Genomic DNA, 19,930 nt, shown 5'->3' with positions numbered 1-19,930 from the left:
TCGGGCCCCTTCCCTGCTCCCCGCCCCCCCAACCCGGCCCCGGCCTCTTCCCCACCTCTTGACTCCCAGGCCCCGTCCTCCAGCCCCCAACCGCCTGCCCGCCACTCTAGCTTTGGGGTCTAGGGTCTTGGATCCCCAGTCCCTTCATCCCATTGCCCTGACCCCAGGCCTTTGCCTCAGGTGCCCGAGTTGAGCTCCCTTCTCTGGCCTGGGGAGCAGCTGAGGACACCAGTGCTCCCACCTTGGGCCTCCCTCCCTGTCCCCAAAGCCCTGCAGGACAACTCTGCAGGTCGGATGGGGTCCCAATTGCATGAGCAAGTGTGAGGGAGATGGGGACTGGCACCCTAGGGCTCGGGGTGGGTGGGGTGGACCCCTGACCCTGCTGCGGTCAGGGTCTGGCCTGCCCCGAGCACCAGCCTCATCCTCACCCAGCCTAGCCTCTCCTGAGGCTCTGTATCTGTCCTTTTGGCTTCTGGTGCCTCGCTTATCGCTCCCTCTACCTATCTCTCTGTGGCTCAGTGCTCTCTCTCTCTCTCTCTCCCTCTGCTTCCTCTCTACGTCTGTCTCTGATAGCCCACTTGTCTGTTTTCTGGTTCTGTGTCTGCCGCCACCTGTCTGTGTCCCTCTGTCTCTCTCTGTCTCCACGGATGGCCTTGTCGCCCCAGCCCCGCGGGCCTCAGGTCCGCTCCTCTGTGAGGCGAAGGGTGCTGCTCAGGGCCAGGTCTTCCCCTCGCCCCACTTGCACCTGGGGGGATTTAGACACTGTGTGACTCAGGGCCCCTCTCCTAGAGAGGTTCTTTCTGCCCTGACCTCCACCATCCTGTCACTCTCCCTCCTACTCCCTTCTCGACTGACCCCCTTTCATCCTCTTCCCACACCCAGAAGACCCTACCCACCCTGTACTCTTGACTCTCCCCTGAGAGAACCTGCTCAGAGTGACCCCGTCTTCCCCTGCCACCTCCCCACCTCCCTCCTGGGGCTGGCAGAGTGTGGAGAAGAGGCTCACTAGACCTGTCCCCAGGCTTCGTTCTGTCTGCCTCACTGCAATACCTGGGGTTCCTCTCTTGATCCTCACTCCCAACCCAGGGCTCACCCTAGCCTGGCTCTTCTCGACCTCTGGGTCTTTCTCCTTTCCTCAAGGTCACTCACCTAACAGTGTGGTATTGTAGAAAGAGCACTGGACTGGGAGTCCTTTTGACTGCTTTTCATCAGACTAACTTTCAGCACCTGCAACCCTGGCCACCTATGCCTCCCCGTGCCTGGCCCCCCACCTCTTACCACCCTTCCATTAGATCTGGCCCTGGCCCAGGCCCATCACTTTTAGCTTGGACCCCTGATCAGGCCAGCGTGACCAGTGGGGGCTCCCACCCTGGACACGAGGAGCCTGGGGCCTCTCGGGCCTCACTCTTCAACCACAAATGAACTGAGACCCATGTGCCAACCCCATTGGACGCCTTGCTTTCTTCCTCCCCCCACCGTGTGGCCTTCCCCAGGTTCCCACTTAGGAGACAGGGGGCCTGGGCCTCACAGCAGGGGGTGCTCAGGCTCAGGTGCCTCCCCACCCCCAGACAGCCCCTCGGCCCCAGTGAATGTCACTGTCAGGCACCTCAAGGCCAACTCTGCGGTGGTGAGCTGGGACGTCCTGGAGGATGAGGTTGTCATCGGATTTGCCATCTCTCAGCAGGTAACCCTTGAGAGGCTGGGAGGAAAGGACACATCAAGATAGTAGCAGGTGATGGGGAGGGGGTGTGCAGAAATAGAAAGGAAAAAGGAATAAGGAGTAAGAGGAGACAGGCTGTAGAATTGCACATATGGCTTGGAACGGGGACCCCAGAGGGGGAATGGATCAATGAGGAGGGCTCTGGGGCCTTTGACTGGAAACTGGGAATCCAAAGCCTGGTTTTGATCTCACACAGACCTGAGTTTGGGACCCGGTGCAAGTTGTCGGTGGAGAGATGGCCTTGGGTGACTTTTCTAACCTCTCTGCACCCGAACGGTCTCCCTCTCCCTGAAATGGAGCTAGCGATAGTTCCTGGCCACCTGCAGAGACGAGGGGTGCGTGAGGAAGCTTATGTGCGTAAAGGCTTTCGCCTGGTAGCCGAGTGAGCCCTTGTCACCGCCAGAGGGGCCTGCACGCGGTCGCTGGCTGGGCGCCGCCAACAGGGGCCCCGGCGTCTGTCTTGGCAGAAGAAGGACGTTCGGATGCTGCGCTTCATCCAGGAGGTGAACACCACCACCCGCTCGTGCGCGCTCTGGGACCTGGAGGAGGACACCGAGTACATCGTGCACGTGCAAGCCATCTCCATCCAGGGCCAGAGTCCGGCCAGTGAGCCAGTGCTCTTCAAGACCCCGCGCGAGGCGGAGAAGGTGGCGGCCAAGAACAAAGGCAGGCCCCCCGCACTGCTGGGGGGGTGGTCAGGCACGGAGCAGTGGGTGGCTTGAGGAAAGCACCAGCCTCCCTTCCTCCCCCGAGCCCAGAACCCTGCTGCCTACGAAAGCAGTACCTGGGAGAGAGGAGGTCACCCTAGTCCCCAAGGCCGCAGGGATAGCAGCTCTCAGCTTTGGGTCAAGCCCTGTTGCTGCCGCCCCAAGTAGCCATCAGCATGTTCTCGAATCTCTGTGAGGAGTCAGGGCACCTATAGAGATCAGCACTTAAGGTCTCAGAGCCAGTGTCTCCCTCCCCGCAGATGAGGTGACCATGAAGGAGATGGGGAGGAGCCAGCAGCTGCGGACGGGCGAGGTGCTGATTGTTGTGGTGGTCCTGTTCATGTGGGCCGGTGAGTGCCTCCAGGCTCTTCCTCACCTGGCCTCCGGGGACCAGGCGCCTTTTCTCCCAGGAGCGGAGGCAGCTGACAGATGATGTGAGAAGTCTCCAAGTCCTGCTCTGGGGACCAGATGGGACCCAGTCTCTAACTTAGCTCTCACGAGAAACTTAGTGGATTGAGGGCTGCCTTGGAGGACCGGTTATTGGAGCACTTGCCTTTCCCTCCCTCGCGAGTGGTTTGGGCGCCTGAGGCGGCCACACCCGCAGCCCCTTTGCCTTCTGGCCACGACTGCACAGCCATGCCTCCTTCTGGGCTGCCGGGGCTCCAGCTGCTTCAGGCTGGGGACACCCTCTTAACCTACTCCTCCTTCTCGCCCCGGTTCTGAGACCACCTCCATAAAGTCTCCCCAGTCCACCCATGAACGTGGCTCTAGCTCCTCTTAGATGAGGTCGTTGGGCTCATGTCTTTCCCTTTTCCCACTTGTCTGTGAGCTACCCAAGGATTAGGAACAAATTTCATCTCGGTACTTAACCAGGATTTTCTGAGTGGCCGGCTCCTCCATTCCAGATAGTAGTACTACAGTCACGACTAAGGAGAGCCCTGGACTTGCAGGAACTGGGTCTGGGAGAAGCCAAGCCCCTACTTAACTGTAATTCAATGTGATGGGTGCCAGGTATGGGGGCAGAGAAGAGGGGATTAATTCCAGGGCTAGCAGCAGAAATTGGGAAAAACACAGGAGGAACATGCGGAATCGAGCTTTGAAGGATGAATAGGAGTTCACCTGGTAGCCAAAAAAAAAAAAAAAGGAACAGGGTTCTGATGACAGTGCGTATAAGAAACAAATTCGGTTCAGTCTGGCTCAGTGCAGCTGTGACCTAAGAGAGAAAGTAGAAAGGGGGACAGTAAAGGATGGCGAGCCTATAAAGTAGGCTGGAGTCCGTTTTGAGGGACTCAAACACCATGCCAAAGCTGTCTTAGCATGGTGGTAGAGAGGGCAGGCTCTCTTGTAGAAGCATTTGGAAAAAAATGTTCTGTAGGCACATCGAAAAACAGGCACTTGTAAAAAAGGAAAAAAGGTAGAAAAAACAAAGGATGGTACAAAAGAGGTTGCTGGCGCATTATCAGACATGGCACAGACAATATTTATATAATCGTAACAATATAAACATGGTGAACGAACCCAGGATTGTGATGCGATTCTGTTAGGATGACGGGAAAGGATGTGAGGGGAGATGTTAGCCTGTATCTACCATGGTAGAAAGTCAAAAGATAGGATCTAAAACAGGTAGATCAGGAAATAGCACTATAAAGCAGAGGTAAAAATGGAGAAGACACCTACCAGAATTGGAGCTGGCTTCCTTAGTAGTATCCGACTTTCAAAAACTATCACGTTCACGTATTACTAGTTCGCTAACGATCAGCATTTAGCAGAGCACAGACCCTGGAGTGCACGTCCCGGCTCCCCCCGCCGCGAGACCTTCAGTCGGTTCCTCAGCTCTCTACATCGGTGTCCTTCCTCACTGGTCCACTGGGGACGGTAACTACAGGTGCCCTCATAGCGCTCCGAGGATGCGGTGGCAACGGCTGTGTCCGTGCCCGGCTCAGTGGATGTTACCATTTCTGTTTCCCCTAACTGGAAAGAAGAGCCATCAGGGGTTTAACGAAGGGAAGAGGGTAGATGGAATCAGATGCGCGTCGTGGGAAGATCAGCCCGGCCGGCAGCGAAAGGGATGGCTGGTGGGGGACAGATGGACACAGGAGCCAGAGGCAGGCCATTGCAGTGGTGAGGGCAGAGGCCATCTGGAGCTCAGTATCTACCAGGAGCTCAGCAGGGGCCAGTCGGAATGAAGCGGGTGGGCGGGACTCGAGCTCTGGCCTCTTCCTGTTCTCCCATGCTCCCCCTCCTCCCCCACCCCCCAGGTGTCATTGCCCTCTTCTGCCGCCAGTACGACATTATCAAGGACAATGAACCCAATAACAACAAGGAGAAAACGAAGAGCGCTTCAGAAACCAGCACACCCGAGCACCAAGGGGGAGGTCTCCTCCGCAGCAAGGTGAGGGCGGGTCCCGGGCCTGGGTGCAGGATCGGCTTGGGGCCAGGCGTGGCCGCAGCTGGACAGAGCCGAGCTTGGCCGTGGCTGGTGTGACACAGGGAACACTGCAAATGGATTTCGGACCTTCTCCTTTTGCCGGGTGCCAGGGGCCAGGGGGGCTAACAAAATGCAGTGAATGGGGAGGGCAGCATGCTTGGCCGGTGTAGGACAGCACGAATAGCGGGTTCTGGGCTTGTCGATGCCCCTGCCGTGTTGTGTGACCTTGAGCAGGTGCTTCACCTCTTTGTGCCTTCATTTCCTCTTGTGCAAAACAGATATGAAAGCCTTGTCAGTGCTTTTGCTCTGAGCAGCTCGGAAGAGACGGTAGAGAAGTGGGAGGATCTCATGGTCCTGATGAGGATTATCCAACAAACAAACATCTGGCCCTCTCCACATTTCCTCCTCCCTCCATCTCCTCACACCCCCTGGCTTACTGTCCTCTCTCTTGGCTTCTCTCTTTCTGGCGCATTTTCCTGAAGCCTCTTAGTAACCCCCATCTCCAGAAGCACCTCGACAGTGTCAGGGGCCGAGGCCGCACACAAAGGCAGGTCTGCAGGATTTGAGAGAACAAGCCGGCGGTGGGATGGCTCTGCTGGGGGTGGCCCGGGGGCCGGGGGGCTGAGGGCCTGGCACCCAGTCCTGGCCGCTGAGTCAGTGAGGCCGAAAGCTGGGTTTGAGAAGGCAGAGAGACGAGACACGCAGGCAGGGCTCCTCCTTTCCTTCCACACGGGAGGAGAGCCTGGCTTTTCGGCGGCAGCCCTTCCTTCTTGTGTCTTCCCCCTGTTTCCGACCTTGCAAGAAGTCTATTCGATTAGCCCTGGCTGCTTCTCTCATTTTTTTCCTCCCAGTTTCCAAACAAGCCCTCGGTGAACATCATCGAAGCATGACTGCCTGTCTGCAGGGAGAAGGATTTCATTTTTCTTCTCTGCTGGTCTCCAGGTCCATGGGCACAGGGACAGGGAGGACTGCGGTGGGGGGAGGCCCAGCTAGCTACACTGTTCTCCCTCTTCCCCATCCTAGTCTGGTGAAGGATGCTGAACTACAAACCCAAATTCTGCAAAAAATTAACAAGCCACAAAACTAAAAGGCCTGGCCCCATTCTGGAAAAGGCAAAGCTGCATGAGACACAGCCTTCTTTCTGCCTCCTCGCCTCTCCTGGACTGGCTTCCTCTTCGAGAAAATGCACAAAGCTCCTGGGAGATGACAAGCACCTAGACTGACTCCAGCTGTGTCTTTGAGAGCAAGAGCCATCAGGGAAGCCATGGGGCAGGGTCATGGCTGCCAGCAAGCCTTTCCTGGGTCCAGCCATCAAGGACTTGTTTGTGGTGTAATACACAACTCGGCGAGTGTGTAAGAGGTTCTGCTTTGTCTCTTTGGAAAACACGACTGAAGGGCTTCACTCCTGAGCTGATTGCCTGCAGCCTCGATCTTCCCTGGCCCTCACTTTGACTGTAACATCATTAGTCTGGAGTCTTAAGAAGATGAAGTGGGAAAGAGACCTGGCACGTACTGGCCCCATTTCTTTAGGAAGAGACTCTTGGAGTTGGAACAATGCTGGCTTACACAGCTGAAAAGGTATGTCCACGTGGGACATCCCCGGGGCTGCTGAGTCACCCGCTCTGGAGTGGAAGCTGCTGGAAGGCAGGCCTGAGCCATTACCGTGGACAGTCAGAGCAGCCCTGGCCTCTGGGGTCTCTACATCCTGCCATCTCATCCAGGGTTCTATGAAAGCTACCCAGGGTCCTCATGTCCTTCCCTAGAGCCTGAGTGGTGTGAGGTGACAGGTCTCTCTCTCCACTGCCCCTTTCTGGAAAACAAAACAAACCCAAATGGTGCTTGATAAGGGAAGGCAGACTCTTCCCTCAGACTGACGCGGTTCGGCTGCTGAATGCCTGCATGGGAAGAGATGGGCCTCTGCGTCTTCCATTGGTGGCTAAGGATGGGTATGTGGGAGGACTGCGCCTAGCACAAGCCTGGCACACAATAGGCGCTCAGTGAATACCTGTTGAACTGAACGTTAAGAGCAGCGGCCCCCCAGCCAGAGAGCTGAAAGCCATCACCTAATGACCGCCCCTTCCTTCCGGTCTTCAAGAGCTCTCCCGGCGAGGTCAGCCACCACTCTGCTTCGCACGGTGTGGCAGCACAGGCAGGGGGGAGAGACAGGGTGAAAGGCAGATGTCAGCCATACTAAGGGCTTCCTCATGGAAGGGCATGAGGCTCCACTCATTGTCTTGTGACTTCCATCCCTGCTGAATGGGGCTGCAAGGCCAAGGCTCCTTAGGGGAGAGGTCCTTACCTCTGATCCAGTTAGAGCAATAACCTCTTTTTAAATGTAAAATAAAAGACAAATGAAAAGGCACATCCTTGTCTTCTGGTAAATGCCCAAGTGCTGCCCTCTTTTTCTGGCAGTTGGCAGCAAAGTCAGGATGCGTGGAGGAGGGAGTCAGTTCTCTCTCTCCATTTTGGCCTGCAGCTTCTTAGGGACATGCCTGCCAGCCAAGCTGGAGTTGGAAGGGAAATCTCGAACAGATGGGGGTGCACGTGTAGAAGGAGAAAATAGCTCCTCTATCATCCTATTACTGAGGCCCCCAAATCGAAGCTCGGGCTGCCTCACCGCACAGGTACGCAGGCTGGGCTCAGTTTTTAGAACAAAGGGTTTTCCCCTCTGGGTGGGGCTGGGTGTTTTCCCTGACCAAAGGAATGCAGTTCCAGTTTCTCCCCAGGGTGAGAAGGGAGGGAAGGGAAGACAAGCTGCAGAAGCGCCTGGCGGCAGCTCAGTACTCCCAGCATGCTGTTTGGGCCGGTTAAAGGAATAGCATTAGGATCCCAACAGCAGGCTGAAACGTAGAGTGATGATGTCAGTAGCCAGTGAGCACACCAGTAAATGGGACACCTCAAACACTCCTCCCCAGAGCCAGCAAGAGCTGGAGAGAAAAGGTCAGGTGAGGGAGACTTAGGGTAGACTGTTCTGGAAGGTTCCAAGAGGAAAGCAAGTCTTAAAGGCTGGGTGGGAAGTAGAAATCTGTTGGCACCCAGAACTCTAAACCACACCTGAGAGGTACTGGCTAGGCCCTCTGTCCTGTGTGCCTGTCTAGTGACACGTGGCTGAGAAGGCCCTAAGTCAGCAGCTGTCGGGGGCCAGGGATTTAGCAGTGCCTGTAGTACCTCAGCTGAGGGTATGAGGGGGACGGGAGGGGAGTGAACACTTCTGGTTTAGATAAACCCCATTCCCTGTAGCTGCCTCACTATACCCCCAAGTTCTACAGCTGAGTTCTTCTTGGGCCAGCTGTCATGCACATTAGAACCCTACAGCTATGACTTGAGATGGGGTCCCCTTTCAGCACATAGACCCACAGATTCCTCACAGCTTGGGACGGATGTAGGCAAGTTCTTGGAGACTGAGAGCCAACCCGCAGGCCACGCAGGGCCTGTGGGAGAATGCCAGACAAGAGGTGAGGCCGGCCTGCCTTGTTACCGAGTGACCCCTCAGGCCAGCTACTTGGGGGCGGGGTGGTCCTTATTTGTCAAGAACAAAGGGGTAAGAACAGGATCCCAGAGCCTATCCACCACCTGGTAGGAGCCAGCAGGTTTCCTCCCAGGAACAAGAGGGAAGCCCCAGGGTCTGGGAGAGGAAGAAGGACCATGTTTCTGTGAGGCAGGAGTCCTTTCCTCTTTCTGATCCTGTCCTTTCAACCCAGACTTCTCAGGGTGGCCTTGTCTAGAATCCCCTTTTAAGATCTCTAATTCAGCTCTTTATAAAAATATGTAGTATCGTACCACTCCAGTCATATGACGTTTTAGACTGCTATGTTCTTTCTCACCCTCTTTAAACCTATTTGAGTTTTTGGATTTTGCTTTTAAGTAGCCCTCCAAGAATGAATTGCTTCCATAAATGGGACACACACCCTGGCTCCAGCCCCACCAAACTCCATCAGTACAATGTTCCCAAACCCTCAAGTGTCACTGGAAGCTAAGTCGAAGGAGATCCTCAAATACAAATAGTTCCTTAATGATAACGATGATTCAGGCTACCACATGGAGTGTTTAGCGGTTGTCCAAAAGATTACATTCCACCCTCTTCTCAATGGGTGCTGGGGAAGGTCAGATTTTCTGTCTGTGGCATATGGTCCAGTTGTCACTGGAGCAGGGCAGGTGGGAAGGACTGACAAGGCAGGAGCTTGTTCATTAAGGAATTCCACCACTGACCAGCTGATACTTCCCGTGACAAGCGGGCATTTTTTTCCTGACAGGTGCTCTGACATACAAAGCAAGCATACCCTAGAACCAGCTTAGGAATAATTGTTTTCTCTTAGAAAAGCAGGACAACACAAAGAAAAGCAGGGAAATCTGCTTTCTAGTTTTAGGTGGTTGGGTTTTTTTTTTCTTCCTGTAAAAGCTCTAAACAGGCTAGAGAATGACCCAATTCTTTTGAGAGAAGGTCCATTTCTCCTCCTCCTCACTTTTCCATAGCATAAAAAGAACTAAAGGTGAAGAACACCACCACTTCCAAAGAATGCAGCCTGGTCTCTGAAACCTTTGATGTCTGCAGTAACACGCTGCTAAAAAGGAAATAAGCAACTACTGGACAAAGGATCTACACCTGACAGAAACACAATGGGTATGTATAGGTCAAGAGTACCTCAGACTGAGATGATATCAAATAGCTGAGTATTTAGCAAATCTATATTGAAGCTTTTGCCTGGACTGTAGAGTATCCATTAGACAAAACTTAAGTAACAGCAAGACAGAGAGAGCCTGTCCAAACATGTTGCTACTTATTTTCTCAGCAAGAGTTGAAATTTTAAAAGCATTGGCTAATATGTGACAAGCTTTTATTGCCTTCACCATGTCTCCTGGGGTAAGTCTGAGAAGCTCAGGTTCACAAACGTGATCTAAGGAACGCCGCATGCCCCACATCTACCCATGCCATTCCACCTGCATCCCAGGTTCCAGGAGCAGTCAGTTTCTGGAGAAGTCGGATTAAGAACCACCATCAATTTTGTATGATCAGTTCTGGTTTCCCATATCCCTTTCAAAGGAAGAATGCCCCAGGATAACTCAGCTTCTTCCTTCATCAGCACCAGCTCGGGAGAGGCAGAGGTCAACCACACAGCCATGGGAAGGAATGGAAGGCAGTGCTTGTCTGATGGGGCTGAGCCATCTCCCCTCTCTGCAAAAACAGCAGCACAGTGATATTTCAGGCTTTCCCTATGTCAGGCTCCTGACATGCACTATACGTCGCTGCAAATCCCAATCAATTTCAACATTTCTTAACCGCTGGAAGGCCTTTCTCAACACTGTAATTTACCCTCAAAAGAATAGGGAGCATGCACCCTCGCCTCCCCAGTACCACATTCTACCAACTGCCACCCCCGCCCAGACCCCACTAACCTGCCTACGCGAAAGAGGAAGGAACCCTCCTTCAAAGCCTGCGACAGACGGCCACAGTACATATGCCACGACAAGAACTTTTATTTCTCTTTAATGACATTAAACACAACTGCTACAAGAGAAAAAACATGATAAAGAGGAGGCACTAAACTTCGGTTTCATAATTGATCCTGACAACTCAAGTCCATCAGGCCTGCATGAGCTGCAAACTACAGGTTACTGCAGGCTCTTATAAATACACTATGTAAACGGCACGTTTTCACTTTGTCAAGACCCCGGTGGTGAGAATGTCGTCATGAATGAAGAAAGCTAGGCAGGCAGTTAAATGCACATAACCCTCACTCAAATAAAATACAGCAAGAACTCATGAAATACTAGACTGAGAACCCAATACCAAATATGAGATATGCAGCTTTAAAAACAGGTTAAAACTCCAGATTTTACCTACTACCATCTTTAAGGCAAACACGCCTGATAATGAGTTTTCTTTGGCTTTGTTTTTTTTTCTTCGTAAAGAATACCATGTTAACCGCGAGAGAACAGTTCTCTCCTCCCCCAGTCCAAGAGATTTAATTAAGCTGCTAACGCTTTGGAAAAACAGAATTATTTGAGCAAAGAGGAAATGTGATTGTCACATTTTCTAGTTAACCTGTCACTCATTTGGCAAAGGCAATGCTGCCATTACACATTCAGACTTAAACCCTCCTTTACCAGGAGTGCAGGAACATGAGCCTAAGCACAATGCTGTCCCTTCACTCCTTGGGTCCCCCACTCTGGGGGGGACCAGACAGCTACAGTGCTTGCTATTCCAGCTACAGTGAATTTTTATTATGCTATGGTTCCAAAGGTAGTTGTCTGCTTATCTTACTCCATCATGCTAAGTCAGGGAAACCTGCAGAAGTGACTAATGAAGTAAATGTCCATTATGCCAACTGAAATAATAGATTTTGACTCTTGCCTTTGAACAGAACTTCCTTGCATTTGGTCCCAGCATCTAAACCAAATGTCCAAGGAAGAGAATCCTCACCTAGATAAAAACAGTAAACACTTAGGGACATCCATCTAAGTTGACTAGTGGCTTGAATGACCAAAACTTTCCCAAGTCAGCTTCTAAAGCAGGGTTTCTCACATACAAAGGTGGGGCTGATGAAAACACAAAACCAGACAGAGGCAGCTAGCTCAGTACCACAGGCAACTATGTCCAGCCTTCGCGGAGGATGAACAACAGCATGAATGCCGGACTGCAGAACCCCCCAAAAAGCTGTCTAGAGCCTCTGTAAAGAAAGAAGGACAAACTCCTCAAACATCCCTCAGGAGGGTACACAAAGTCTGTCAACTTAATTTAGAATTCCAGACCTAAAGATCAGGTAATGCTTTTGTACACAGGCTTAATCACAACTACATTAGACCCACATTAGCAGTTTTATCCAACTGTATATCAGAGGTTTGATCAAATGAGATGGTAATATCCAGAAGCTAAAGGCACCTCTTGTTAACTAATAATGGAGACAAAAAGTGCCTCTCCAAAGTGTCTCCGACAGGACGCAGCTCATTGACTAACACATCAACTCATACTTGAAGTTGAGTTAAGCAGATGAAACTGAAGACCAACTCACACCTCAAGAGTACCGGCTTTCTGGCCTGTCCTGGAGTTAAGACTCTGGGTGGGAAGCTCTTTCATAAGAGCGCAGGGAGGCTGTTCTTAGGAGGCATATCTAGGTCTAACAGGATACAGGAACACACCAACAGAACCTAAGAGCATAATGGTCACGGGGGAAAAAAGAAGGAAAATCCTTGAGAAAAGGCAAAGAAGACAGTCACAAGACCACAAAATGACAAGGGTTAGTCAGCAGTCTTCCATCAGAGTTAACGTGTAAGATTTGTAAACCTATTGTGCAAAACACATTTAATGAAGAAGGGGGAGCAAAAAAATAAATAAATAAAGGCAGCTGGTAAGTACAAAAACGAGAGATTTACACTTTTAATCTGTCTTTTCAACAGGATTTTTGTCCTGCTCCATCCTACTTCAAATGTCCTGGATTACCAACTTTAAAATACTGACAAGTACTCAGAGATTCAAATAAAAAAGTAAGTGGGGTTGTTAAAAGTGACTTATTTCCATTTATAAGTCATCAGCAATAATTAACACTGGCTTGCAGCCTGGTAATCTCTTCCTTACAGGAGATTAAAAGATGATTCTCTTCTGGGCACCAGAAGTAGACTTCACCTCTGTGTCGAGGTGGGTGTTTCGCTTCAGCCTAGGTATTCTGGCTTAATGCTGGCTTTCAAGAAGTGACCACCTTCAATTTAAATAAAAAAATTAAGTGTAACAGTGCTTAAATGCATGCACACAGACAAACAAGAAGGACCTTATACAAAAAAATTTCAAGTCAGCAATGGGAATTTCCAAAAGGTGACAAGTTCTTTAAATAAAAATCTTGTGAAAAATAAAATTCAAAATCTACAAAGCACAAAAGAGCAGAAGATGAGATGCTGCTCTGAACAGGACCCTGGAGAGGGACCTTCACTGCTGATGGGACGAGACAATTGGACTTGAAGGGAAGTCCGGGAGACGCTGGAACCGATGGTGGCTTCGCATGTTCCTGTCGACCCACTGAGTCAGACTGTATCTCTGCAGAGGTTTCTGCCGGAACCGAGCATAGTTTCTATCAGGAGAGAAGGCAAATGAAAACAGGAAAGATGAGGGTTTCAGCTGGAATGGCTATTTGTACACAGAAAAAAATGGCCTAGGCAACTATTTTAAGAATATCTTTTTTTTTTTTTTAAGATTTTATTTATTTGAGAGAGAGAGCACGAGAGAGCTCACTGCTAAGCAGAGAGCCTGATGTGAGGAGTCTGCCTCTCCCTCTATCCCTCCCCCTTGCTTGAACTCTTTCTCATGCTCTCTCAAATAAATAAAATTTTTAAAAAAACCCTTAAAAAAAAAAAAGAGTACCTTTACTTTTAGATACCAGATACTAATTTTACATTTCAATCCTCACTAATTTCACATGTCAATCCTCACAATTTTAGGAATAATTTATACTATTTTATTTATGTCAAAGTCATAATGTAAGTGCTACTTGCTTCCAACTCCCAAAGCCAGCTGCCACACAGGTACTATGCTGATATGTGCCATATACATGAATGTTAAGAAACCCTAATATATCATGTATAATAATGTCTCAGGAGGAAAAATATTTTCTCCCTCAAGAGACACGTAAAACAGGATCTCTATTTCATTGGCTGCATCAGGCCTGTACCTCTAACAGGACCTCATTGTCTGACACAGCTCAAGGTTGCTCAGGACACAGCAGTTAAAATTAGAATAAAATTCCCAGAGAAGGTAAGTCACCATGTGAGTATCACATTGCAAGTTTAGAGACTGAATAATTAATAGCATGGACTCAAAGTAAAGATTCTTGAGCTTCTCCTCTAATCACCCCAGTCCTTTAGGCTGAGGTCTTGAATAAGACCCTCTGAGATAATCTGATCTCATTCTCAACTCGAGCTGTTCCTAATAACCACCTGGGAAACTTTTTAAAGGTAGAGATTCTTGCCCCCACCCCTGACTTAATGACTCAGAATCCCTTGAGGCAGGGCCTGGACATCTATATTTCTAAGACATCTCCACAAGTGATTGTCAGTAGCCAGAGTTGAAAATAACTGTAACATTTTATGACATTTATCTAGCCCTATATGCAAGTACTTGCTGAATTCTTTAAATACCTCACCTCATTTAATGCTAATAACAATCCTATCAGAAAAGCACTCTTGTTAATATCTTGTACAGGTAAGGAAACTGAGTCTCAGGTTAAATAACTTGCCCAAGGTCATAAAGTGGAGTAAGTAGAAGAACCTGGATTTGAATTGACACCTGTCTCCAGAATTCATCTAATAACCATCATACTGCCCTGTCTTTCTGAGATCTGCTATGATTTTGGCAACTGCAGGGGAAACACTGAGTAGAGAAAGGCCCTGAGGTGGGAGTATGTGTGACATATTCAAAAAATAGCAAGGAAGCCAGTGTGACTAGTGCAGAATGAGCAAAGGGAAGAGTAGTAGGAGATGAGTTTGGTGAGCTAACCACATCAGCCCAGGCCAAGGTCCTTGTAGGGGACTGTGGAGATGGGAAGCCACTGGAAAATTCTGAGCAAAGAAGAGAACAGCAGACACAGGCAAAGGCAGAAGCAGGGAGATTATTTAGGAGACTTGCAATAGACCAAGTGAAAATGATGAGATATGGTCAGGTTTCAGATATATTTTGTATGTAGAGCTTATGGGATTTGCTAAAGGGCTGAATATGGGGTGAGAAAGGAGTCAAAGATGACTCCAAGGTTTCTCAGTAACTGGATCAAAGTAACTGAATAAATCTGTAAAAACCACACTACATTAAGAATCCAGAAGATTCCAGAGCAGAAAGGCCCTCTGACATTAATTAGTCCAACATATTAGTTTTTGCGATGTGAGGACCAGAGAAGTGGCATGACTTGATCAAAATCATATAGCTAAGTTATAAACTGCAAAGCTAGTACTGGACCCCACGTTTCCTGAATTTCAGCTCAGTTCTTATTCCATTATACTCTCCTGTTTCTTTTCCCACTTCTGGAATTAAACAATAAGTATAGCCCAACTCCCCACAACATTCTTCCTACAGCCAAATTCTACCCTTTCCCTCCTCCTCCTCATCACCCACTCACCGCATGGTGAGGTCCGAAGGATGCTGCCATTTTGGGTTCTGCATGTGATGAACTTGACCCATCAGGGCATACAGTTCCCCCAAGGCACCTGTGACACAGAGGGATCATGGTTAGGAAGCAGCTCTGTGAACTCCCATGTCAGCCTAGGTCAAAGCACGTGCTTTCAGGGAAAGAGAAAACAGGCACTGGTCCTAATACTATCTACGATTATCACAAGCAGCACAAAAACTATAAGCCAGGGAGGGAAGCTTGCTCTCAGATGATGATGATGATGATGGAGCAGCAATAATGACAGCCACCATTCATTCATTCAACACTTATCAGCTCCTACAATGCGTGAGGAACTTTACTGATTTCCAGAATACGGTGGTAGACAAGACGCTGTACCTGCACTCAATTAAGTTTATATAGGAGACAGGCAATTCCAAAACTTGTGGTAAGTGCAGTGACAGGAGAAACACAGGCTGCTGTGTGAGGACAGAGACTGGAGGGTGGTGGTCTGAGAAAGCCCTCTCCAGGGGAAGTAAACCAGAAGCAGGGATCAAAAGGATTTCTAGAAGTTAGTGAGGTAAAGAGGGATGGAGGTGCGGGTATCCAAGAGAAATAGCTAATACAAAGGCCCAGAGATACAAGACAGCAAAATACATTCTAGAAACAAAAGAAGTTGAGAATAGAAGGCAGATGGGGGCTTTTTGCTAAGCAAGAAAAATTGTTGGAGGCAATTTCTCAAACACCTGGGAGCCTGGCAAGGTGCTATGCCCATACTATCTTACCTAATGCTAAAAAAATATCTCATATGGAGATAAATGTTATTAACATCTTTTTGGAAAGGGGAAACTGTGGCTCAAGGAGGTAGACTTGCCTTAAATGCTCATTAAACCAATCTCAAAGCTGGCTCCTGTCTGACTCCATGCTTTTGCCACCATCCAATAATGCTAATTTTGCACTTAAAGGCTGAGACTTAGGTTGAAGCTCGCAAAAACAGAAATTATGATTAGAGAGAACAAAATAATTTCCCTAGACCAGTGATTCTCAAATTTTAACATGCATCATAATCATCAGTATTATAAAACAGATTACTGGGTCCCAACCCCATAGTTTCTGATTCTGTAGTTCTCCAGAGGGACCTGAGAATTTGCATTTCTAATAAATGCCCAAGTGATGATGATGCTGCTGGCCTGGGAGTCACACTTTGAAAACCACTGCCCTAGACAGTAGATACTTTTCTTTCAGCTAGCTCACACACTTCTCACTATCGTCTCCACTATGCTCTCAGAAACCAAAAGCAGTTAAACTAGGCTATGGACCATCTTTTCAAGTTCTGGTAAAAGATACTTACTTAACTTTTAGGACCAATCTAATTTATTGGAAGCCTCAAGAAGTTGAGCTTTGCAGAGAAAGTATATACTTTGAAGTTAGGCAGACTTAAATTAAAATTCCAATACACCCACTAACTAGCTCTGTGACCCTGGGCAAACCATTTCGTTTCTTCTAGGCCCACTTGACTCACCTATGAAATACAGACAATAATACTATCTAGCATGAAGTTGGACATTAGGAACACCACACATTAAAGACGTAGTAAAGTGCCTGACACGAAGCTGTTCTGCAGTATGTGCTAGCCACTGTTATTATGGTGTTACAGCCACAGGCCTATGTTAGCTTGCAGAGACTCTTTGGAATCATGTGACAATCAATCACCTCTCTGTAAGGAAAAATGTTTATTAATTGGATCAGTCTACACATAAACTGTGACATGTTTTATAACACTCAGCAGAAATTCTCTAACCATAGCGAGACGATACTCTCCAGGAAAAATTTATAGATTCATTACAAGCTTCTGTGCAGTTAAAATAAAAAAGTACAACCAAGGGTAAAAGAAGACAGCTGACAAAATGAAAAATATATTTCAAACATATCTGGCCAAGTTTTAATGTCCTCATTCTACAGAAGTAATCTCCTCATGAACAAAAGAGGTCAAAGGACATGAATGGGCACTTCACAAAAGTAATACAAATCATCAATAAACATAATACAAAGATGTTCAATCTCACAAATATGAGAAGAAAACATATTAATCTCACTTCTTGAGAAGGAAATATAAAGCAGAAAAGAGTTTCTCCTTTAAGAAGGAAAGTAGCTTTAGATTAGAAAAGCCCTTGCCTGCTGGATGTGTTAAGTTAAAATCAAAGGTCTCAAATCAAATTGCCCTTCCCATAGCCTACATTCACATCACTAGCACCCCATTCATTCTAGGCCTGCAAAAAACATTTCAGTGAGGGGAAAAACCAGCTTTGAGGTTTGTTTTTCCTGCCAAAGCATCACCAAAGGAGAGCTGGCAAGATACAGATATCGTGGTACCCAACCTCAAAATGGAACAAGATTATCTGTAGACCATGTCCTTCAGCTCACTCATCTCTTGCCAGCTAGATCCTATAAAATTGTCCTGATGATGGAGGCTAAAGATACACTATTAGCCCCCTACAAAGAAACCTATTCACTTTAAACTCAAAGGGGGGAAAAACTGGTCGATTAAGCCCAGGGAGGCTTCAAGTATTAAATTGCTAGGAGTCAAAATCTAGTAGGGGCAACTTACATATAGCACTTACCATGTTATCAGACACTGTCCTAAGAGCTTTACATATATTAACGCATTTGTTCTTTGTTATAGTAATCCTACGAGGTATTTTCCCCATTTCACAGATGAAGAACTGAGGGACAGAGAAACAATCTGCCCAAGGTCACACAGTTAGTTACAGAGCCTGAATTCTAACAATACAATACCATCATCGAGTCGGGTTTCCTTAAAAATTTTTCTGGGACTGACATTTCAGAGTGGGGATTAGAAACCCAGAATCATATCACAATATGTCTCTTGTATACCCAGTTGGCACCTCGCACAGCGCTGAATAAACAAGGGCTCAATAACTAGGTCTCAGTTCATGCACCAAGAGAAGTTAATTTTTCTTAGCACTAAGAACTTACTGAAGGACTAAGGTAACCTTTTTCAATAAGACTTGATGATCTAGAGATAAGGAGAGCTACATTTATCAAGCATCTATTATGTGCCAGGCTCTTTGCTAACTGCCTTGCATTCCCCTATCATCTAATCGTCACCACCACATGAGGCAAATACCATGATCTCCATTTTATTCATGATTAAACTGAAGCTTAGAAAAGATACTCATCTATCATCTAGTAAATCGAGAGCCAGGATTCAAACCAAGGTGGAGCTAATAACCCAAAAACCTTATTTCAGCTCATAGCTCCTATCTCTTCTGCCAAATTTCCATTCCCTAACAAGAATGGAAATGTTTGAATTTTCTCTTCACAGTCTCTAACAGATGGGCTTTCTTGGACCAACAATCAGTACCATGGGTTTATTTTAAGTGGTGGCTAAAAGGTGGCGAAGACTGTCCTTTGTTTTGTGCCTAAGAATGAAATTCATCCAAGAATGAAAGAGGAGAAAAACGTTAACATTACAGGAATGGGATAAGCAATTCATCTAAACCTTAATCTATAAATAAGTAGCTGACTAGTTTTGCGGAAAATCCAGGCTAAATAACCGTCCTTAATAAGTCAGGTCAATCAATTGTTAAAAAGGAGGAGGAAAGGAAGATGCTGAGTGCTTGCTATGCCAATGGCCCTTCTGACAGATCTTATATGTCACCATACTTTGTACATGACCCTTAATTAAGTGTGGCATATGGGGGCGCCTGGGTGGTGCAGTCGTTAAGCGTCTGCCTTCGGCTCAGGGCGTGATCCCCGGGTTCTGGGATCGAGCCCCACATCAGGCTTCTCTGCTAGGAGCCTGCTTCTTCCTCTCCCACTCCCCCTGCTTGTGTTCCCTCTCTCGCTGGCTGTCTCTCTCTGTCAAATAAATAAATAAAATCTTAAAAAAAAAAAAAGTGTGGCACATGACCCACGAACAGAGAATCTCTCTGCTGACTAATGACCTAAGAGCTGGCCTGGCACCAACAGGTCACTAAATGAATCAATCAGACACTCTCCTTTGGAATGTGACTGTGAGCTTCGGTAACGAGAATGAGAGAGAACAGCACACAGGCAGGACTCCAGGAGAGAACAGACACACGTGAAACAGCTCACAGAGAGCAGCAGAAGCACTGGTCACAGAGAAAGATTAGAAGTATGGGAATCACTAACTCAGCAAGGAAAACCTGAACAGGCAACAAAGGCACCCATTTCTGAGGGGGCATGGGGCCTGGATCTATGGCTGATTCTTTTTTTTTTTTTTTTTAAGATTATTTATTTATTTGACAGAGACAGCCAGCGGGAGAGGGAACACAAGCAGGGGGAGTGGGAGAGGAAGAAACAGGCTCATAGCGGAGGAGCCTGATGTGGGGCTCGATCCCATAACACCGGGATCACGCCCTGAGCCGAAGGCAGACGTTTAACCGCTGTGCCACCCAAGGCGCCCCAATGGCTGATTCTTTTTACTACAAGAACTGGTTCTGTTGTTAAGCACCTAATCTTCTGTAAATCCTTAAACTCAGTTACTTAAAGGCAATCACAAGGTCTCTATTCCTTGCAATAAAAAAAATACCTAATACAGGGGAGGGAATGAAGAGGGAAAGAAAGAAAAAATGTGCTATAGGGGTGCAGGCTACTGCTTTTATAAATACATTAATAAAATAGGAATAAAAAGGAAAAAAAGATTAAGTGGGAAACAAGAATGCAAATGTGTCACCTCTAGGTCAACAAAACTGAGATGATCTAGTGCAAATCTGACTGGTTTCCCTCACAGACAGGGCAGAAAACAGAAGAAAGAAACAGGCAGTATTATATATACTATACAGCTCATTTTTGAAGTGATGTATTAGATGGGGGCTACTGAGTGACATATGAAAGTCCTCAATAGTAATGCCAAGTGCAGAAGCAGCATGTAATAACCTTTGCTGCTTGTGATCTCCATGAACGATCAAAGCAGAGGTTTCTACTTCTAGGCGTGTTGAATGGGCTT

General features: G+C 47.9%; 2 protein-coding genes across 17 annotated transcripts in view; one reads left to right on the top strand and one right to left on the bottom strand.

Moving 5' to 3' along the window:
• Nucleotides 1-88: 88 nt before the first annotated feature.
• On the top strand, nt 89-6,224 carry FNDC5 (fibronectin type III domain containing 5). 7 transcript variants are annotated; one of them, XR_004622222.1, is made up of 6 exons: nt 90-1,684; nt 2,188-2,386; nt 2,688-2,777; nt 4,686-4,819; nt 5,707-5,797; nt 5,879-6,224. XR_004622222.1 is itself a non-coding variant. In XM_019802446.2 (5 exons), exons 1-5 carry the CDS (start codon nt 1,433-1,435, stop codon nt 5,137-5,139), a joined length of 681 nt encoding a protein of 226 aa, XP_019658005.1. In that variant the 5' UTR covers nt 90-1,432; the 3' UTR covers nt 5,140-6,224. The 7 variants fall into 7 exon arrangements, 5 of the variants coding, with proteins under 5 accessions (XP_034504549.1, XP_034504557.1, XP_019658005.1 ...); XR_004622217.1 differs by having other exon boundaries at nt 89-1,684; nt 4,686-5,797; XM_019802446.2 differs by having other exon boundaries at nt 5,134-6,224.
• Nucleotides 6,225-10,315: 4,091 nt separating this feature from the next.
• S100PBP (S100P binding protein) overlaps nt 10,316-19,930 on the bottom strand; it is a 47,511-nt gene continuing 37,896 nt past the window's right edge. For 9 of the 10 annotated variants that reach the window (XM_019802448.2, XM_034648626.1, XM_034648632.1 and 6 more), the window contains 2 exons: nt 14,950-15,037; nt 10,316-12,915 (listed from right to left, as the gene is read on the bottom strand). In XM_019802448.2, coding sequence (XP_019658007.1) covers nt 12,774-12,915; nt 14,950-15,037 — 230 coding nt within the window. In that variant the 3' untranslated portion in view covers nt 10,316-12,773. The remainder of the gene's footprint in view (nt 12,916-14,949; nt 15,038-19,930) is intronic. The other variant, XR_004622214.1, reaches the window with a different exon arrangement.

Source organism: Ailuropoda melanoleuca, chromosome 2, assembly GCF_002007445.2.
Source record: "Ailuropoda melanoleuca isolate Jingjing chromosome 2, ASM200744v2, whole genome shotgun sequence".
In the NCBI taxonomy this organism is placed as follows: Eukaryota; Metazoa; Chordata; class Mammalia; order Carnivora; family Ursidae; genus Ailuropoda; species Ailuropoda melanoleuca.
The sequence above is the reverse complement of the archived record's forward strand: the minus strand, read 5'-3'. Positions and strand labels throughout refer to the sequence as shown.

What these genes read in the sequence shown, in the direction of transcription:
- FNDC5 (XM_034648658.1), top strand. Translation starts at nt 1,433, where the DNA reads ATGTGCCAACCCCATTGGACGCCTTGCTTTCTTCCTCCCCCCACCGTG. An exon ending in GATTTGCCATCTCTCAGCAG is followed by an intron (nt 1,685 to 2,187) that starts GTAACCCTTGAG and finishes CTGTCTTGGCAG; the next exon opens with AAGAAGGACGTTCGGATGCT. An exon ending in GGTGGCGGCCAAGAACAAAG is followed by an intron (nt 2,387 to 2,687) that starts GCAGGCCCCCCG and finishes CCCTCCCCGCAG; the next exon opens with ATGAGGTGACCATGAAGGAG.